We start from the raw sequence: 20,887 nt of genomic DNA on the forward strand, positions 1-20,887 counted from the left end.
GATCCTACTAGAAAAATATTACATAAAGGAGAAAAAAATACTAACAAACCCTTCAAGATACAATCACTGTAGTATCAACAAAACCAAAGAAGCCACCAGCCTGGAAGTGTGGTGCTGAAACAGCTGTCAAATAGACTGATGGAGGAACTGAGCACCATCCCAGAAATAAAGCAGAATTCCAGACAATGAGGCTAAGGAAAGGAAAATTGGCTTTTCTGTGTATCACATGGCAAATAAGTCTACTTGACCAAGTAAATTTGCCTTTTATTTGCTCTTCTATATTAATTATGGGAGGAAAAAAAATCTTTAGACATTTAGAAAAAGGACTTCAATAATGAAGCTGAATAGAGAAGTTCAACAGAAAATTGAAATAATATTAGATCTGCCTTTTGTTCATCCTTACCAATCGGAATTATCATCATTATCCTGTTTTATCTTTGAAAACAACTGAGAACATTTGAGAACACATGTATGGTTGACATGAATGTATCTGCCTCCTTTAACAGTTGATAAAAAAAGGGTCTGGAAGACACTGAAGTTAAAAGGATGGCATTTCTTCTTCATGTCCATGGGAGGAATAGGTCTTGGTTAACCAGAGTCTTGTAGAGAAGTTTCCAGAACACTGTCATGAACATCCACTTTGTGATAGGGATGCTTGAAATTACCTCATCTGTTTTCCAGCTTGCTTAAGAACCCAGGCAGATTGTTAGCAGAAATGTCTGATACCTCATATACTATACTTCTGGGGAGGATAGCATACTTCCTTCTGATCTAAAGCCACTCAGGGACAACTTCTAGCCAAGCAAGCAAGCCTCTATTACAAAAACCTGGAAAAATGAGTAATTAGAAGAACATTCTAATAATAACGTTGTTCAGACTCAGCCACAAAAAGCCTATACTTCAAAATAAAGGGCAAACCTTCATTGAACAACCAGTAGAGTAAGCTATTTCTTACCACTTCTACTTGCTTCTAGTATGATGCTCCAGTTCATCCTGCTTTGTGGTCTGTAATGCACCTTTCAAATGGATGCTAAACAATCTCTTTCTTTATGTTTTATTCTCCCTGGAAACACACAAGCCAAGAAAATTGCCTAAGAAATAAGGAGGTGAAAGCACAGACTGCTGTCTCTGCTGTGTCAAGTGAGACTTGCCTAGATGACATATGACCCTCAATAATTGGAGCGTCAAACTTCTGGCAAAAATCTTTGGGGAGTAATCTGATAAAGGTCACCAGATGGTCAAAGACTTTGTGGATTGTTGTGGTTTAGCCCGGCAGGCAGCTGAACATCACACAGCCGTTCGCTCACTCCCACGCATTGGGATGGGAGAGCCAGTCCCCAAGCAGCAATCAGCCTCCCTGGCCAGCTTCCCCCAGTTTATATACTGAGCATGACATCCTGTGGTATGGAATAGCCCTTTGGCTAGTTCAGGTTATCTGTGCTGACCATGTTCCCTCTCAGACACTTTTTCACTCTCAGCCTCCTTGCTGGCAGGGCAGGGTGAGAAGCTGAAAAGCTCCTGACTTAGTGTAAACACTGCTCAGCAACAACTAAAACATCAGTGTGTTATCAACATTATTATCCTAAATGCAAAGCAGTGCTGTACCAGCTACTATGAAGAAAATTATTGCAGCTCAGCCAGGACACGGATATAGTTTGAGAAGCACAAAAAGTAGTTCCAAATACAGAACCGAAGTCAGGCTGAAATGTCCAGTGTTTTATGGAGCACAAGTAACTCAGGAGTTCTTAGAAAAGTAGCCTTGAAAAGTATTTATGAAGCACTGATTGGAGATGAAGATCTTTTCCTTAAAACATTATAATATGGCAACAGCCTGTATTTGGGCTCTCTGGAAAACGGGTAGTGTGATGCTGCAGGTCTGCCAAGCTTCTCCAGTTGCCACAATAGTCATGGAGCTGACCCACTACTAAAGTCTTGCACAGGAATCAGAGGGTCCCAGATTTGGGGGTTTGTCTTTGTCTGGAGTACAGTTCTTTGTCAGCTTGACTGAAATTATGTAGTTGTATTGATGGGATAATAAGCTATTTTGATGCTATGTGATCCTGAAGAACCCATGAACCTAATTAACAAGTACTCCAGAAGCTAGTGTTAATGATCTTTATTGGGCAAGAAGACAAAGAAACATGGGCATCAAAGCAATGGGAATGATTCTCAGATTAAGAAACAATTGCCAAGATCAGTGCATCTCTCAAACTTCAAAGCAGAACCGAAACAAAGTAGAAAAACACCTGCAGTAGCTAAAACTCTCTTATATCTAAAAAAACCTGAAAAAGTTTCAAAGTTGAGAGTCAACTTTCCATACACCACGGGTACTGCATGAAATGAGGTATCATTTTGATTCAGCAGACATTTAAGAGCAATTGGTAAAAAGAAGATTGTGTTTCTTGTCACATTGACACTATGCAGGGAGTTGATACTTGTGCATGCTCCTGCTGCTATCGGTAAGATTTCTTCTAGCCAATAGTGCTAGGTACAGATATGGTCTCAGGGCAAATGTGAACATATATCAGCTGAGAAAGAGAATATTGAATGCTTGCCTAATAATGTTTAGCTTACTATTAATCACCAAGAAAGCTTTTTAAGAAAGCTAGTCCTTATAGAGTCTTGTAGCCTGTCTACATGGAAAAGAGAAAGAAGTTGGGGAAGGAGGAAAAACAGCTGACAGATTTCTTATCAGGAGAGACAGCTTTCAACTCTTGGAACATATTGTTTGCATTCCATGTCTACAAAAATTTACATTTGCATTTGTGAACTATGTTCAGTGGTTAAGTGACTAACAATACATGGAAAGTAATTGATTCTGTTGGCTAAGGTTCAAGTAAGTTAAATTTCTGCATGTCATTTTTTCACTTAAAAGTAACTTTCTAAGTAACTGGAAAAGCACTGCCTGACTTCATAGGTGTTTTATAAAACATGTCCATTTATGAAAATAGTTTCTACATTTTTCAGGTTTACATAAACAGACAACAAATATGCTTGTGCATACTGCTCTGGCAACTGGAATCTTGTTACCTTAGGTATAGTAAAATTAACTATTACATACCTATTTTGTTTGTGTCCCAAGTCAATATATGCCTGTATCTGCTATAAAAACAAAGGCTTTTAGCTAGACCTGTGAGAAGCATGATCTTGTTTATTGATCATTATTACCTAAAGCCTCTGTATAAAAAAACTCATGTAGTATAACTAAAGCAGCATTCCTGCTTATCCTCTCTAGAGTCTTTTACTTTGCTGAGTGGCATACATTCTTTGCTGTGAATTGGGCCTCTCAATTGAAAACCTGAACATTCCTTAGTTATTTTAATGTACGTGACAGAATAATGTATTTTACATCAATTCCATGTTTTTCTGTTCAGAAATATGTTAATTGCACCATTAGATTTCATACAGACCGACTTGTGTGGGAGACTTGGCTGGGCAGAGAACTAGATTACATCCTAGGATTTCAATTAGCACCATAACTGCCTCATGTACAGTTTAACAATTCCTAAACTATGAAATATATAAATTATAAATTATAAAATTATGTAAAAGTTATATTCTCCCCCCCCAATATCTCAGAAAGCATTTAACGTTTAACTAAATATTTCCTTCAAACTGTTTTCCTTCTTCCCTCTACCCTTTTCAGAACTTGCATGAAAAATGGCTCTATTGTGGGAAGGGGGCATGTTAATAAATAAAAGCAAAACTAAATTTATGTGTGAAGGGTAGACTCTTCCCTTTCAGCATTAAAGAAAGCAAATATGCCAAGTACATAATGTTTTAACAAATAGGGTTATTTAAGTAACTTCACAGTAAATAATGAAGGCCAAAAGTGAAGAACATAAAATCCAGGTTTAATCCAACCTCTAACAATACTACCTGACATCCAACGTTCACTTTTTGATATAAAAATGCCTCAAAATTAGGAGCAGCAATCTGAATACATGACGTAAGCAGCTTCAAGTATCTCACTCAATTCTTTGTTATTTGGCTAAACCCCTAGTACATAGGGGTTTTTTGTAATTTTTATGTATCATATAATGAAAGCAGTGTGTAGGGTTTTAAATTCCAAAGGCTGCATGCATCTAGGAGACCTACACTTAGGAAAATACATTACAATAAGCCCTACAGTAATAACTTCTAAAAAATAAAGTGGCTAGGAATCACAAACTTTCAAACCATTATGAAGCACACTCTGTTACTAACCAGTAATTATGATGAATTTTAGAGTCTTTGTAATTAGCAGCAGTTGCAGAGAAGCAGATTACAAATCAGCAAATTTTACAAATCAGTAAGTAAGTAAACAATAATTAAGGGTAATACAGGTACATGTTCACTTCATTTACTAATGGTACTGTTTGTTCACTATGCTTTTTTCTGTAGCAATATATTGGCATATGTTGTGATTTAACTCCAGCCAACAACCAAGCCCCATGCAGCCCCTCACTCATTCTCCCCTGATGTGATGGAGGAGAGAACTGGAAAATTAGAAGTGAGCAAACTTGTGAGTTTGGATAAAGAGAGTTTAACAAGTAAAGCAAAAACCATGCACATAAGCATAGCAAAATAAGGAATTAATTCACTGCTTCCCATGGGCAGGCAGGTGCTCAGCCATCTCCAGGAAAGCCAGGCTCCATCACATGTAATGGTGACTTGGGAAGACAAACACCATCGCTCTGAACATCTTCCTGTTCCTGCCCCTTCCCCCAGCTTTATATGCTGACCATGACATCATGCAGTCTGGGATATCCCTTGGGTTAGTTGAGGTCAGCTTCTTGTGCACCCCCAGTCTCCTTGCTGATGGGGTGGTGTGAGGAGCAGAGAAGGCTTTGACTGTGTAAGCCTTGCTCAGCAGTAATGGAAACATTCCTGTGTTACCAACACTGTTTGCAGCATAAATCCAAAATATAGCCCCATACCAGCTAAGACGAAAAATTAACTCTATCTCAGACAAAACCAGCACAGCATAATAGTAGTAATATTTAATACGCATTCTAATTCTACTAATGATGACATTTTGAATATAGCAATACAATTAATCAAGCAAACATAGCACTGCAGTTTGTTTTAGGTCAGCACTGGTGAATACTGTATCAATGAAATCTATTATGCAATATCTGTTCCTCTTGAAAAGAATTATTTGAATGCTAAATAAAAACCTCCATAACTCAGTTCATAGTCAATGTTTTGCTAACAGTTACAATGAAGTAACATACATGTATTTCCCGTAACTTGTAATTGATAATTTTTTTTTCAAAATATAATTAAAATTCCATCAAACTTGAACTAGACAGATTTTCAGGTCTCAAAAAAACCTCAAGATTTTCTTCCATGCTTCCATAAACTCTTACATACTTTAAACAAATCACAAGAGGAATCATTATGGAATAGTATAAATGACATTGCAAGAACGTGATAAATAATAAATAAGTTAATGATGTAAATTTAAACACAGTTCTTCACTGGTAGTGTTTTGAATTTGCTGTATTAAGCATCAGTCATTGCTAACTGGTTAATACCAATTGAGCATAAGTGCAAAGAGATCATAATGTAAACTTCTAGGCTTCATTAATCAGCTTGAGTAAAATCTAGTGCTGTGTCCAGTTCGCTCTCTTTCAAGGTCCTTTCTTCTCAGGTTGCTGTTCATTCAAGCACATAAAAATTGACTGAAGTTGTTACACTTGCATTATCTAGATTCAGAATTTGTAACATTTCCATAGCACACCCTCACTCTTGCTTGCACAGTCAATTCAGAGACGTGGTTAACAATAAGGGAAAAAGGCTTTTTATGACAGACTAGTCTTTGTTGCTTCAGTAAAACCCACAGAGATTAGCAGTATTTATTCTTAATTATAAAAAATATCATCTAGTGAGAATATTTAAATACATTTTCACATCCAACTATTCTTCTTCCTCGTACTGTAACGTCATGCCTAAAGTGCTAGTTTTGAGCACAGAAATAGCTAAGTTAAATGATCAAGCCATATATCTGTTACTTGATATTGTGGAATGGCTCTCTGCTTTACCCACATTTGTTTGCCTTTGACAACTAAATACAATCCCTCAATGTTAGTAAATAATCATGATGTATCATTGTACCACATAGAGGAGAAAAAAACCCAGCAAAACCATCAGAGTTACAAAAATATTTCAAGTCTTTAGCTGGTGTGCAGTTTCTGATGTGGCAAATTCAGGCTCTGAGTTGTCTTAAGCCCAAAGCAGAGAATGGATCCTGCTTTCAGTAAACTGAATGGTGAAAGAGAGCAGAAGCTTCAGCTCAGCTGTAAAGAGTAAGCTGATAAATTACTGCAATTGTACACAGTATTGATTACGAATGCTAAACAGTCTTATTGCATTATGTGAGGAAGAAAAGTAACTAAATAAATAGACTTAAATAGGAAAGATTACTGAGACAAGTTGTCTGGAATTGGAAGACTTTCACTGCATGTCAGGACTTCCTGGAAAACATAGATCAACAACTTAGTCTTAACAATTAATAACAGTATAATAAAATTAACCTAAGAAATGCTGGTATCATCCTTAGGTTTTAGAGGAAAGACATAAAACATATAAATTTATCATTATAAAACCAGACGATTTCCGTCTCCTACCACAATTTATTCCTGTCTGCTTTTTCACTCAGTTTAATTCCTTTTGTGGTTGGAATGACAAAATACTTCCACATTAATGAGCTAATTAGCTTAACTGCATAATTTTGCTATTTTTTTTTTTATCTCACATTGAATCTACAGAAGGAATAGGTACTAAGTTACAGTTACAGGATTCTGTTACATTTCTTCTCTTTTTGTTTTTGGTAGAGAGGGAAGTTAGCTTTACTTGTTTTGTTCTGGAGATTTGCTTACATGGACTGTCTTATTAGACCATCATTACTTTGAATGCTAAACCTGAATAACCCTCCAAACTTTTTAAAAGTCAGGATAATGATATATGATAGTTTATGATAATATTTGGATACTGCATATATCAAAAATATTGCAGATTTTTTTTATTATTCAAGAGGTAAGAAATTGTACATATTTGCATTTATATTGTGTCAAAGCACTATCATTCAGCTACCTGTAGCTTAATAGTCCAAGTCAAAGGTTTCAGTTTTATTTATGAACAAAACAAAAAGTGAATATGGTTAATACTGTTTTCTTCTAGCTCCAAGTTCTTACAATACTTACCATAAAAAAACATTAAGTATTAAGAACTTCTGAATACATTGAGGGCTGTAAGGGTTTCATACCCATAACTGAATGAAATAATACAGCCAAATAAAACAGCTGAGATTATATTAAAGAATCTGCTGAAGCACAATCCAGACTCAGAAAGGTATAACTCAACTCAATTTCTTTATTGGGTGGTTTTATGCCTGCGGACAATATAATGTAATTTTAGTAATTTAACAGAATTTAAATTAATGTTAATTAACAAGGACTTGTCTTAATGACTTAAGAGTCAATAAAATGGGTGTCTGAAAGATGTGGAAATAAGCTAACTGAATGGCTCACCTCACTTTTTATTCTTTCTCCCATTCAATAAATGACCTACCTTTGACTGATTTTGATCTTTTTCAGAATACATTTATGCATCTGATGCTCATGTGTTAAGGCAGATTTGTCTGAAAAAACAAACCAGCTCCCTAGTTAGATTTAATCTTCAGCACTATTAATGAGCAGAGTCCATAAAAATGCCTCTATTTCAATTCAAGACAGGAATTTCAATTAGCAAGTTAAGGACTGAATTGCCATTGAAATATTAGTATGTATTCTTAAGTTTGATGCTATTTCACTGAAAGTGTAGGTTTTATAATAAAACATGATTAAGCATAAACTTTTTTCTAGAGATGCTACATAGAAAGTAAGTCACCTATTTCTGTTTCATTATTACACTTTGGTTTTGCTTAGGCCATAGCATAACAGCTTTGAAGAAGTGAAATCTGTCAAAAATGTCACATTTGACAAATCCCTGCACTTTTATTGTTCTTTGTTTTGTTCCACTACTCTTTTCCTCTTATTTTTTTTGGCCATGTGCCTGTTTATGAAAAATTAAACTATGAGATATAACCTGTATTAACTTGGTCTTTGCTGACACACATTGAAGATCAAAATGTTGACTTGCCTTTGAAACTGTCTGCTTTGCTTAATGTGGAATGCAACTGGATCTCTTCTTCCCACTTGTAGACATGCCAAATACATCAACACTACCTTACAGCAAGTATACTGATAACATGCATAGTGAATACACTTGCACAAGTAGCCTCTTTTACCATTATTTTTAAAATTCCTTTAGTAACCACATCTTGGTGTCTTTCAGTTGCTTGTTTCCATTATATCTGGTTGCCTATGAACCACTGATCTCTCTAGGCCTTTAGTGTGGAAGACATGGGCATCTTAGCAGCAGATATCATAACCTGCTTTGAAAGGACAACACATTACACACGGATATATGAGATCATCCAAGCAGCTCTAGTTGCTAGCTGCAACACGTTTCTATAGTTTACCAAACAGAGACAGTGTTTGCCACAATACAAACTTAGAAAGATAATGCTGCTGTTTCTCCAAACATTCACTCAAGTTTGGTTAAGACAGTTTCCTGAAGGGAACCACAGTGGTATGAGTTTTCTGGAGGTGTAGCATTTTTGTTGTTTGTTGGGGTTGTTTTTTTTTTGCTAACTGATTATGGTTGTAATAATCTAATTTCTTTATTCAAGCATCTGATGTAAAACTGATAATACAGTTGAGCTACACACAGTTACTGCCTGCATCACCTTAACTGTTTTTATATTAAGTTACAGATTAATGTCTCAAAGTGTAATATTCAAATAAAAATAATGAAAAACATGGTATTCAGACATAAACTTCCTCATGGAAAAAAAAGGCACAAATGCAGTAACTTATTAACTCTGAGCTCCAACACCATATATGTCCTCTGTTCCTACCATTTTTTTTTTTTTTTACCATACACTCTACACTGCACCAGTAGTCAGGTAGTAGAATATTGTTCCCTGAACAAGGCACCAATTTACCCATTCTACAATCACACACAAGAATTTCTACACAAATTATTCCAGATTATGAATAGAAAGCCAAACTATTTGAGCTACATAGCTGGTTTAGATTTCTTTTGTTTCCAATTTCAAAGGATACTTTGTTTCTAGAACTTGATTACATCTAAATCCATTATTAAAAATTAATCTGAAATAGAACAGATGAATTTAGGCCAAGATAAAGTTCAGACCTCAAGAAAGCTCTCAACCATGTCTGAGACAATTTGGTCACAGAAGGAGACTTTAAGAAGCACTGATGTGTCTCATAATTTCCTCAAATATTACCCTGTGAAAGTTTCTGAGTTGGATACAATATTGTTAATCACTTTCCTCATGTGGAAAGGGCAAGGATTACAGTCAGGGGACAACATAACAATAAAATCTAATTATTATTAATGATGAATACAATACGGAAGGAAATCTTGAAGGAATTCTTCCTAGAATTTGATTAACCATCCTATGCTGATACGAGAGAAAGAAAAAAAATGGTTTTCTGAAGTGAAGAGGTGGGCAACTGTGTCCAAAGTCACAAAACAGATGCAAAAGTTGTCCACATGGTAAGAAATTTATTAGAATTGCGGTTAGGAAGGAATAATCTAATGTTTATATTTGATGTGTCTGAAGAATAGGAGATAAAGTTAATTTGAGTTGAAAACCACCTCAATTTTGAATAGAGCTGAACCCGTGCATATCAAGATTATTAGACACACAATAGCCAAGGCAATGACCCCCCCAAAAAAAAGAAAAAAAAGAAAGAAAAACAGCAATGCCAACTGAAGAGAATTATTAAAACTTAGAAATATTCAGGTGGATGTGGTAAGATTTAGACATGTTCTAGATATGTGGGTGAAAAAGGAGAATAGGACAAAGAAGATGCCAAGTTTATAGCCTTGAGCAAAGACAGTTGAGGCCACAACATCAATAAGTGCAGGTATTCTATCATACAAACAAACAAACAATCTAACATAACAAACAAAATCACTAGACTACATATCTTCTTTTGTTAGGGAAACTGAAGATGACAAAATTATTACATTGCCCTGAAATTAATGTCTTCATGCCATTTTAAAGGAAATCATAGAATCACAGAATGGTAAGGGATGGAAGGGACCTTTAGAGATCACCTAGTCCAACCCTCCTTGCAGAAGCAGGTCCACCTAGATCAGATTGCATAGGAACATGTCCATGCATTATATTTTTCTATATTCAAGGAAAAATAAATGAAAAGGTTTTAATTCTAAAAATGACTCTCACAAGAAGTTCAGTTAATGTTTTTCTCATTTATGATAGATGCTGAACTACTCAACCAAAGGTTTCTTCATACTGAAATTGTTTCTGATTGGACTGTAAACTCCTTGGGATAGAGGCATGGAATATGCTAGGAAGAGTATTCTCAGGCAACAGAGATGCTAATAGAGAACAACTACATTCCCCATCACATTTTGGGAGTGAATTGTGTATCTGTTTCTTCAGAGTGTTTTTGCACAGATACACCACTGTGATAAAAGCATATTTTAATTAATGACAAATTCTCTGAAAACAAATACATAGTAAGGTGGCGAAGTATGCTGTTGATACTAATTTACTGAGGGTAGTAGAAATAGATCTAATGGAATCGGCATACAGCCTCACTGAGTGCATAGGCAGGTGAAATTAAATGGAGATAACCATAATGTAAACAGAGAAAAAAATCCTGTCCTACCTATAAAACTGTCTAGTGGATGTTGATGTTAACAGTCAGAAAATAGATCCTGGGATCTATATAGTTAACGCTAAGAAAACAGTGTTCAGTGTTTGTTCAGTGTTCAACAGAACCGCATTCAACGGTGCTCAGTTTATCTGCTTTCTCACTTCCCTAACAAAGCAAAACAAATAAATGAATTACAAGAAAGAACTGGATCATGACATGAAAACCATTATTTTGACAGGTCTTGTTTCTTGAAAACTGTGTGTAATGCCTGGTCTCCTCATCTCTGATAGTGCTCAAAAAAATAAAAAAAAAAAAGAGAGATTAATAGTGTGAAAAAGCACCAAATAGAGTAAAACCCTTCAGCTCAGAAAATACAATACTGAGGAAAGTTATAAAATAATGAGTTGAATAGAGGGAGTGACTAGAGAGCAGCCGTTGTTTTCTACCAAAATGAGAAAAATTTGAACTAAGACAGGAAACTTTAAAAAAAACAAACCCACGTTTCACAAAATGTATAGTGTAGTTGCATTGTGCAAGGAAGGACCTCTTCCTGTAGTACACTGCAGATGCCAAAAGCCTATGTGGCAAATTTGTGGAATAAAACTATACTGAGAACTATTAAAAATAAGACCTCACTTCTGATTCAGAAAGTGCTAAAGCCACAGATGGTTGCATGCAGGTTATTAATGGGTCATATCATGTCCTGTCTCTATACTCTAAAGCTCTTTCTAGTCCTACACACTGCAACACACATATACTGCTACAGACATACATATTCAAATACATTACCGTAATTATTTCTGGGATGCATTTATTTATAGATGAATTCAAGGAATCAAAAAACAAAGGATACATATAATAGCAAGATACATCTCAACCTTGAAAACATTTACATATACACTTGATTGTGGTCCAGTTGGTACTATCACATAGGAATAAAAATAAATGTAAGAATATAATCCTCAAAGGCAGTCACATTTTCTCTTTTGAAAACTTTTGAACACGGATTCCGTACCATCATATTGATGCTAAGTGTAGCAAGTCAGGGCAGATGTGAGTTTCTTTTCTATTTTGGGCAGAGCGCAGTAGTATTTCTAACACTGAAACATGTACATCAGTATTAAAATTTCATCAATTTGACCTGCCTTTTGAACAAAAATAAATTACTCATTTCTATCTTATGCACGGAAGTTACTTTGTCATTGCACACTGTACTTTCAGTCAGTAATCATGTGGGACGATTTCTGCATATTGTCAACCTTTAGGCCCGGATCCTGCAGCAGTGCTTCCTGCCACACCGCAGCTTCCCCAAAGCAACTGCTGCTCCGGTGCTATTCAAATGCAGTAAATGACAAGAAACGGCTGCAAGACATTTCAAGAATTCCTTGCAAAAGGTGGAATCACCGACTTACCTGATCTGATTTCTATATCAATTTAAGCAGTACAACATTATGTGACAATGTGTCTCAAAAGACATTAAGTAACGAGGTAAATATGCACAGTTAAGATTCCAAAAGTGCTAAGCAATGACTCTTCCAGAAACAAAGAGGATGACTGTCGAAAGGTATCATCACTCGAAATCCCGTTAGCTGCCTGTTTTCACCATGAGCAGCCTGAACACTTCAGTAGTCGGAACCTAAATGATCGTTTTGATCCATTCCGAAGGGGTTTGGAGGGCAAATCATCAAACCCGGTCAAGCAATGCGATCTAACAGGCAGTTTAGTTAACAAAAACTGAAAAAGTGTAGTAAATGACTCTAACCCGTACTTACTTTTCAGGCGTTAAAAAAAAAAAAAAAAAAAAAAAGCAAGAGACGAGGACAGTCCTTAAAGGGAAGGCACTTCATAGAATCATACAATGGTAGTACTCTGTGTTTTAAAACCAGTAGCAGTAACGTGGTATCTCAAAACTGACAGACAAGATTAAAAAGAAAGTTAAAGCAGCGCAGCGTTTCTCTCCCTCAACTGCCTGACCCGATGTGCCCTCCCGCAGCTGCGGAGCGGCCGCCAGAGCTACCGAGGGCCCGGCTCGCTCCTCATGCGCTCCCCGCGGTGATGGCGGGCCGCCGCGCAGGACGCGCTGGAAGTTTTAGACGGCCGGCCGAGGGCGGCGGGGGCTTCTCTGGGGCTGCGGCGGGAGTCGCTGCGGGGCCAACGGGAAGCCGGGCCTCGCCTGTCACCGCCAGGCGCGGAGCGCGAGCGCGCCTCGCCCGCCCCCGCTACCGTTGGGCCGTTAGCGCGTGGCAGTTGGCGCGCTACCGCCCCAGGGGCGCGTGCCGCCTCAGGGGCTTCCGCGCGCCGTGTGCAGCGGCTCGAGGGAAGGCGGGCGGGCGGGCCGCTGGCCGGGGGTTGTTCCTCTCGTCATTCCCACCCCCGCTGGGGCTCCGCTGCTGCCGGTCAGCGCTGGGAGGCGACAGCGAGCCCCTGCCGCCGGATCCGTTCGGGGAAAGCGAACGAGCCAACGAGAGTTTTACCTTTTCTCTCTTTTCCCGTCTTTACCCACCATGCTGCGGACGCCGCTGCCCGCGCAGGAGAAGCAGCAGCTCAGTCCGGCGCTTTTCTCCTGAGGAGATGAGGGAGGCGCGGCCGGGACGGAGCTAGCGCGACCCGCGCCTCTCCCGTGTCCTCTTCCCTCCCGCGTCCCCGACCACCATGAGGGAAGAGAGAGAAGTCGTCGCCGCGGCCGCCTGCCCCCACGGACCCAGCAAGCCCTCGCAGCACTGCCAGCAGCCGGACGGCGGCGGGGCAGAGAGCCTGCGGAACGGCTATGTGAAGAGCTTCGCGACCCCCCTGAGACAGGACTCCCCCAAGAGCTTCCTCTCTCTGCTGCTGTTCCCCACCGCTGCCGCCGCCTCCTCTCGAGCTCTGCTCAGCCTGGGCGCCCTGGCCGCCGTTGTCCTCTCGTTTCTGGCCTTTCACGGCCGGGGCAGCGCAGGGGGCCAGCAGGACGGGAGCAGCTGGCGGAGCCCTCGGCCGCTGCACGCCTTGCTGTGCCTGTCCCGCTGCTTCAGCCCCCTCTTCAGCATCGCCTGTGCCTTCTTCTTCCTCACCTGCTACCTGGCTGGCGGCAGGCGCGGGGAGCACGGCGGCGGCACGACCCGTTGGCGGCTGCTGGCGCTTCCCGTGTGCTGCTACTTGGGGGACTTCCTAGCGCTACAGTGGCTGCTGCCAGCTGAGGGGCACGAAGAGGAGCCCCAGCCCCCCACGGAGCCGCAGATGGTCCTAGGCAGGCTCCTGACAGTGCTGGGCTCAGTGACAGCGCTGATCCTACTGCAGAGCTCCCTGAAGTTGCGCCGAAGCCTCCTCGTCTTGGTCTTCTCCAGCGTGGTGTGGCTGGTGTCCCTCACCAGCCTTCACTCGCTCCCCCCAACCGTCAGACCGCTGCTGGCCGGCTCGGTCGGGATGGCGGGCTGCCTCCTGGCACTCTGTGGAGGGGAGCACGGCATCTTCTCGGCTCAGAGCCGAGGAACGCACCACCAGCATCATCACCACCCACGGCTCCCCAGCGGGGAGGAAAAAGTGCATGTGATCAGACCCAGGAGGAGATCTAGCTGCGTATCCTTAGGGGAGACTTCGGCCAGCTACCATGGCAGCTGCAAAATGTTTAGGAGACCCTCGTTGCCTTGCATTTCCAGAGAGCAGGTAGGTTTCTTCGAAACTGGAGGGAGAAACTTCCTGAGGAATGAGCGCCACTTGCTTTTCCTAACTATTCTGTGTGCCTTTGCTTGTTGTCTGCTGTCAAACTCCTGTGAAGAATAGAGGCAAATATTGTCACTTGGCGAGTATCTCATCTCGGTTCTGCAGGATCGATATAATCCTTTAGGTCTATAGAAGAAGGTAAATCATAATTTGATGTGGGACAGAATGCTTACTCGCTTTTCATAGGATCGTAAATATTAAAAAAGTAGTTCGTTTTGATTAAAACAAAACCCCAAACCAAAACATGTTACTGCTATCAGCTGTCGTGTTAGTTTAAGTGTTTCTTTTCTAAAGCCCACCGCCTCCTCCGCTTCTGCCAGACTTTACGAGAGAGAGAAACCGCAGCTTTCTAGCTGCTTGGCGCTTCTGATTCTTCTCTCTATCAACAAAATGATTGCCAAGTGCTAAAGAAATAACAGGTTTTGAGAAATTCAATGTATCAAATATTGGCGTTGTTTGAGTGGCAGCTATCCGTATGCCTTGCAGATGACTGTCTCTTGTTTCTCCATCTCACCCTCTCTTCCCCACTCCACGCAAGTTCACATTAGGTTTGGGTTGATGGCATTTAAGAAACCTCTTTTTACTGAAGAGAGAGCTGTTCAGTGGAGTCTGGAGGGATGCCCGAAACGCTCAGTTTTCTTGAATGGAACTCTGTTGGATTCTACCTCCCGGAAAATTTTTCAATGAGTCTTGTTTTCTGTAGCGCAAACCCCCATGGGAGGTGTGGGGGCTGTTTTTATTTGGGAGCTGGTACGTGAGCTGCGGGGACAAGTCGTTATGCTGCCGATGGAACCGGCCCGAGGCAGCTGCACGGGGTGGTAAGCCCATCCGTTATAGGAGGGAGAACAAGGGGAGTGTATTTAATAAACGTGCAAGCGAACAGTTTCTGGGAAGTGACCGTTGCTGCAGAATCCCCAATCTACTGCTATTGTGCCTGAAAATCATGGGTACTAAATGAAATTTTCTAGTTGTGCTTTGACATGTATTCTGTAGTGCGCTTCTTGTGATTGCCTGTGGAAACAGGTCTAAGGAAATAGGAAGTGAATTGAAATGCTGGAGTAGATTTTGAGTATTTCTTTCCCTGCATTTAAACAATAGAATTATAGAGTCATAATTGTTTTTACAGAAAAGGTTTAAATGCAAATGTGCTATAACAGGCTTCACAGATAACTCCTCCAATAAGGTGCAAATTATCTAATGCATGCTATGAAAGAAACATTAAACTATTGTGCTAGCAGTTAAGATCTGTAGGGAATATTGTGTAGTGATTTACTTTCACTGTACCCTTCTGGATAGTAAATGCACTCCTTTTTCTTGTCCAGAGTACAAAAAAACCTCAGAAAATGTGGTTTCATTAACTTTCTAGATGATAGAACATATTTGTTCTTATGCAAGTTACTAAATGCTTCTTTTGATATTCATCTGACTTCCGAAAGGCATGTGCATATTTCAAGTTAAGGCATTTATTATTCTTTAGGTAACATCATAAATGTCAATCCTAACTAAACAGGTAGAATTTATTGGCAGAACTTAAATCAAATGTGTTCATAATGAAATGGAACTGTTTGGTGGACTTCTAAAATTTATCTTTGTTATCAGTAGAAGTTAACAGAAACAACAAAGACATTTTAAGTTCTTTATTTTCCTAATAGTCTGTTGTGCTTTACAGTAAATATTTGTACTGTATTAAGCACACTTTAAATGAGGTTCATAGGTGTACTGTGCAGTATATTATATGTGATTTTATGCAGAGGTTAAATCCACTGATCTTCTGTCTGACTTGTGGGAGAGCTCAGCCATTGCAGAGCTGCTAAAACATGAGTTGGTTGGGGTGGTTAAGTAGCCCATAATGGTTGACTTTATTTCAATAAACACTACAAGGTTTCTATATTGCTTCCTTGAAACAGAAGCAGTGTATACATTTAATGCTTTTCACAGAGCATGTGTTATGTGAATTTTCTTTAGGACTGATTGCATGTTTTGCAGAACTTTGTAAAATATTGCAATGATTTCTTCCAATGTTATTATTTTGAGTTTAATGAGCATTGTTAGGAAAGTCACTGGAATACAAGGAATATGCTGCAGGTCCACCGTGACAGGGATACTTCGACAAATAAGAGCTAAGTTTGTATGAACCTCTACAAGTGGAGGCATGTAAGAATGAAAAAGGCAGATGCATGAAATCATAGAATACCAGGTTGGAAGGGACTCCATGGATCACCTAGTCCAATCTCTCTTGGTAAAAGCACGGACTAGACAAGATGACCCAGCACTCTGTCTAGCTGAATCTTAGAAGTGTCATATGTTGGGGAACGCTATTCCAATGGCCAGTTGATCTCTTTGTGAAAAACTTTCCTCGTATGCAGGAAAATGAGGAATGTTATTGAACTTATATTTTAATTGTCATGTTGATTTGAAATTATGCCCAACTCTCTGTCTTGTTGAATATATGAGAAAATAATAGGCGTTTTTTATTACTAAGCTCAAGCCAACAATTCTAAGGGGTCTGTGTGTGTGAAGAATGTATATGGGGGAACAGGTATGTGCAACCAGTAGTGTGTGCTTTCTGGATTTGAATGAAGCTGTCACTGTTTGCTGTGGTAGAAGGGGAAGGAGTATTTTTGAGCACAGTCCTGTAAATGCTTTCTAATGTGAGAAACCCTCTTGACAAATGTTTATATTATTACTTTCTGTACTTGAGCAGATATGGCAACCATTATGGTGGAGGTTTGATAAATGTAGATTACCTTTATTCTTATCTTTTATATGAATATCCATGCTTACTTTAGCCTCTGAAGTCTACAAATTCATGCTGTGTGGCTTTTTGGCAGTCCACGTGGCTAGCAATGTAGTTTGAAGTGGGAGGAATGAGTCTTCAATGGATTATAGCTTTAATTTTTTTTTAGTATACTTAAATGTCCTTATCAAAATATATAAATACACATAGAAGGAAGCAATATGAGTAAAAAGAAGGCTAACATTTATGCAAATGCATGTCTTTCTGAGCTATATAATATTAACACTTTTTCTGCTCACAAAAATTCATATAATTTAGCAGTGAACAGGCTTTGTGTGTCTTCAGTCAGTATTCATCTTGGACCTAGCGAAGAATTGGTTATTAGCAGTGTGACTGCAGTATTGATTGGATTTACAAATTTTGTGTGGATGATATTTTGATTGCATATATTAATTGGATGCTAATATGTTGGCACTACTGGTAGCAATGGGTTTATCTTCATTGACTGTTGCATATTTAGCACTTTTTTTTTCATGAAAGCCAAGTCAAAATTGGGAATCTAACAGGTGCTTATCAGTATTGCAAATCTTGTAAACATTTTACATCCAGAAAAATGTTGTAGTAGATTTTCCTTTTTCCTTTAACATGATAATGAACATGTACACAAGAGCAAATAACTATGTGTAGGAACTCATGCACAGGAACTTCTCAGAATCCGGAAAGAATATGTGATTTCTAAAATTAATATTTTTCCGCGAGTAAAGTATAGGCCTTCCTAATGAAATGTACAGGATATGTGTTCAAAACAGCTGCAAACAGAGCTAATAGTTTTTCTAATTACATGACTAAGTTCAAACACAAAGGAAGATTGGAATATCTCGCAGTTAAAGACTATTTTTGTGTTTTACTTTTAAGTACAGGAAGAATTGTATTGTCGTTTTGTTGTGGAATTGACTGCCACATCTACCCAGTTTCTGTTCCAAGCTGTCTTGTACCTTTGGTACATTACCTTAGGATGATCAGGACTCAGTTTCAAGAGTCTAAGATATTGACATAACTTGAAATTAATGCAGTTCCTGATTTGCTTAGACAATTTATATCTGTGTCTGTTACCTGTTTGTGAAACAAATTATGCTTTGTCCTTAAGTACTCAGGGTATAAACTTTCTTGTGCAGAAGCTATCTGTTAATATGTATTTCACAGTGTCTTAAAATTATTAAATTCAGATACTGCTTGTAGCCTAGAAACATGTGAGCCTTTACCTGTTCATTGCAGCCAGTAATGTAAGAAGTAACTCTTATTGCTATGTATTTGACAAACAGGATCTTAAAAGTTTAAGTTTCTCCTAGTGATTACAATGGCTGTTACCACAAGTGCATGTTAAACTTTGTTTCTGTTCTTAACAAAAATTTTGTATCTCTTGCATTGTTATTATTTAGCTTATGGGGAAAACGGAGATGGAAATGTAGGAGTGTTGAGCTGTGAATGTAATAAATTTCAATGTGACTGGGATTGGAGGATATACAAAGAGAAGGATTCCATGGTGAAAATAGCAGTCTTGGAAAACTTGATGGTTTTGCATCCATATTTCAACTGAGTAGGATTATTTTATTTCCGTCTGGTTCTCTCTGACCTTGAAAAAATTTTGATCCAGAAGTTTTTTTTTAATCCAGAAGTTAAATTCTTGAATTATTATACCATAAAGAAAGGATGATTTGAGCATGGTCTACTCATAGAGACCTGTAGAAAGGTCAGAGTTTGATATGGTATCCTCTGGGTAAGTGACCACCAGGACCGTACTGCGGTTTACAAAGACAAACAATGCTATTATGGAGACTGAGTGCAGTTAAAGGCCCTGTTGGCTAAGTTTACCTTAATCTGGTTTTTAGCTGGTAGTAGTTCATTTTCTGGACAGAAAAAGTACATTAAAAGCAGGGGAAAATATCTGTAAACTGTCAGCATAGCAAAGGAGGTTGACTGTTTCTGCTGATTTCCTGTAAAGAAAAAGTAAAAGAAGAAAGGAAGGAGATCAAAGACAACTGCCATGGAAATGCTGAAGAAATTTGGAGGAAGGTGAGGGTGATGTGTTACAGGAATGACCAGAATGCTAGTAGGAAAGAAATGAAGGAAGCTGGGAGAGAAGGTTCCGACAACTGCATGATTGGTTGTGTCAATTAACAGGATAAGTTGGATAAAGTACTGATTTTCATCTCTGACTAGGAAGACAATTTAAACTTACGAAATAAATTGTAGAGATGAGGAACTAAACATTCCCAGGAGAGTCTCTAGAATGTCAAAGAGGATAGCCTCCACATGGTGGTTCGTGAACAGTATATTCTATTAGGTTAAATATGAAAGGGAAGATAAATAGGAGTCAAGTATATTTTCCTGAGGAAGAAACTTATCTTTTGACAGACTGCGTGTGTGTGCATGTATATGCCTGACAGTACCATCTTAATAATTGAACTTGACCAGCTGAATTGATTGAGTACTGTGGCCTTAGAAGGTTCAAAGATATCAAATTCCAGCAAGTTTTATGAAAAAAGACCAATGGGAAGTGAAGACACCCTATGGAATATGCCCCCACACATTTGCTAAACTCTAAGAATCCTCATGAGAATGTCTCTTACGTCATGAGTGAGTGCCAGAACTGGGGGTGGGAATTCGATTAAAACCTAGGCCTTATTTGACATTCGATAAGAAAGTGATTTTTTTTTTTAAAAGCATTTTTCCTCCTGTTTTAGTTTTCTGACATCTAAAATGAAAACTTCATGCAGCCTTACCATCATTCCAACAAAGTACTGAACTAAGCCAACCATTAACTGTCTGGTCTCGTGTTCAGAAACTAGTTGCTGAAGATGGAAAAGGGTAAATCTTGTTCTTTTGTGCAAAGACAAGGATTACAGACAGGGAAACTGGGAGATGTAGTCTATTCTATTGTTGATGCAAAAACTTGTGGAAGAAAAGACTTCTCCAAATGAGAAGGGATGGCAGGCCATAGGAGGCTACAGCCATGAATATTTTGTTGGAATCTCACTTGTTTTTGTGGGATAAAACTTTGTGGAGAGCTGGAATAATAATTTAAGATGAGTAAAAGTGAAAGAAGATGTTAAATTTCAACGTGACTTTTTCAGTGGATGAAAACAATGCTTAGCAAGATGAAGTGATACTACAGAATACATTTTAATGGAGAAAAAAAAAATCCAAGGGGAGGGGGAGACTTTTCTATGACTCAGTAATAGTAACAAAACTTAAAGGTAAAAGTGAGGGCTTGGATTGGTCAGGGCAGACTGTGTAATATATAAGTGAATGTTAGTGAGGCGTATAAAGGACAAATAACTTCAGAATTCAGTGGAACCCTTCCAAATGTACAGGAACCTCAGATGCTAATAAATAGAGTTCACAGGGGAACAAGTAAACTGACAAATGATGGTGTTTGGGAGGGGCAAGTGTGCAAAAAACAGTTTGGAGAGATCTGTGCTTAAGGAAGACCAGTTAAATGAGTGACCTTATTGGTGAGCATGACAAAATGAAATGTTCTAGGAACTACAGACAGCATAACAATTAATGACTGCTGAAACAAAATTGTAATTTCTGGAGAAGTTTTTTTGTGAAAATGGATCATACAGCTTTGGGAAAAGATGTAATTCATATAAATACAAGCAGCTGGTGACCAGGAGTAAGTTTTGAAGCATTGGGCTGTCCCTAT

The 20,887-nt window shown here is 38.9% G+C and overlaps 1 protein-coding gene across 1 annotated transcript in view; it reads left to right on the plus strand.

Annotated features, from left to right (window-relative positions):
* Nucleotides 1-13,043: 13,043 nt before the first annotated feature.
* Nucleotides 13,044-20,887, plus strand: part of PDE3B (phosphodiesterase 3B) — an 84,372-nt gene continuing 76,528 nt past the window's right edge. Inside the window, exon 1 of the mRNA XM_061999534.1 lies at nt 13,044-14,384. Within this exon, the coding sequence (XP_061855518.1) occupies nt 13,395-14,384 (990 nt within the window). The 5' untranslated portion in view covers nt 13,044-13,394. The remainder of the gene's footprint in view (nt 14,385-20,887) is intronic.

Source organism: Colius striatus, chromosome 7 (genome assembly GCF_028858725.1).
Source record: "Colius striatus isolate bColStr4 chromosome 7, bColStr4.1.hap1, whole genome shotgun sequence".
NCBI classification, from domain to species: Eukaryota; Metazoa; Chordata; class Aves; order Coliiformes; family Coliidae; genus Colius; species Colius striatus.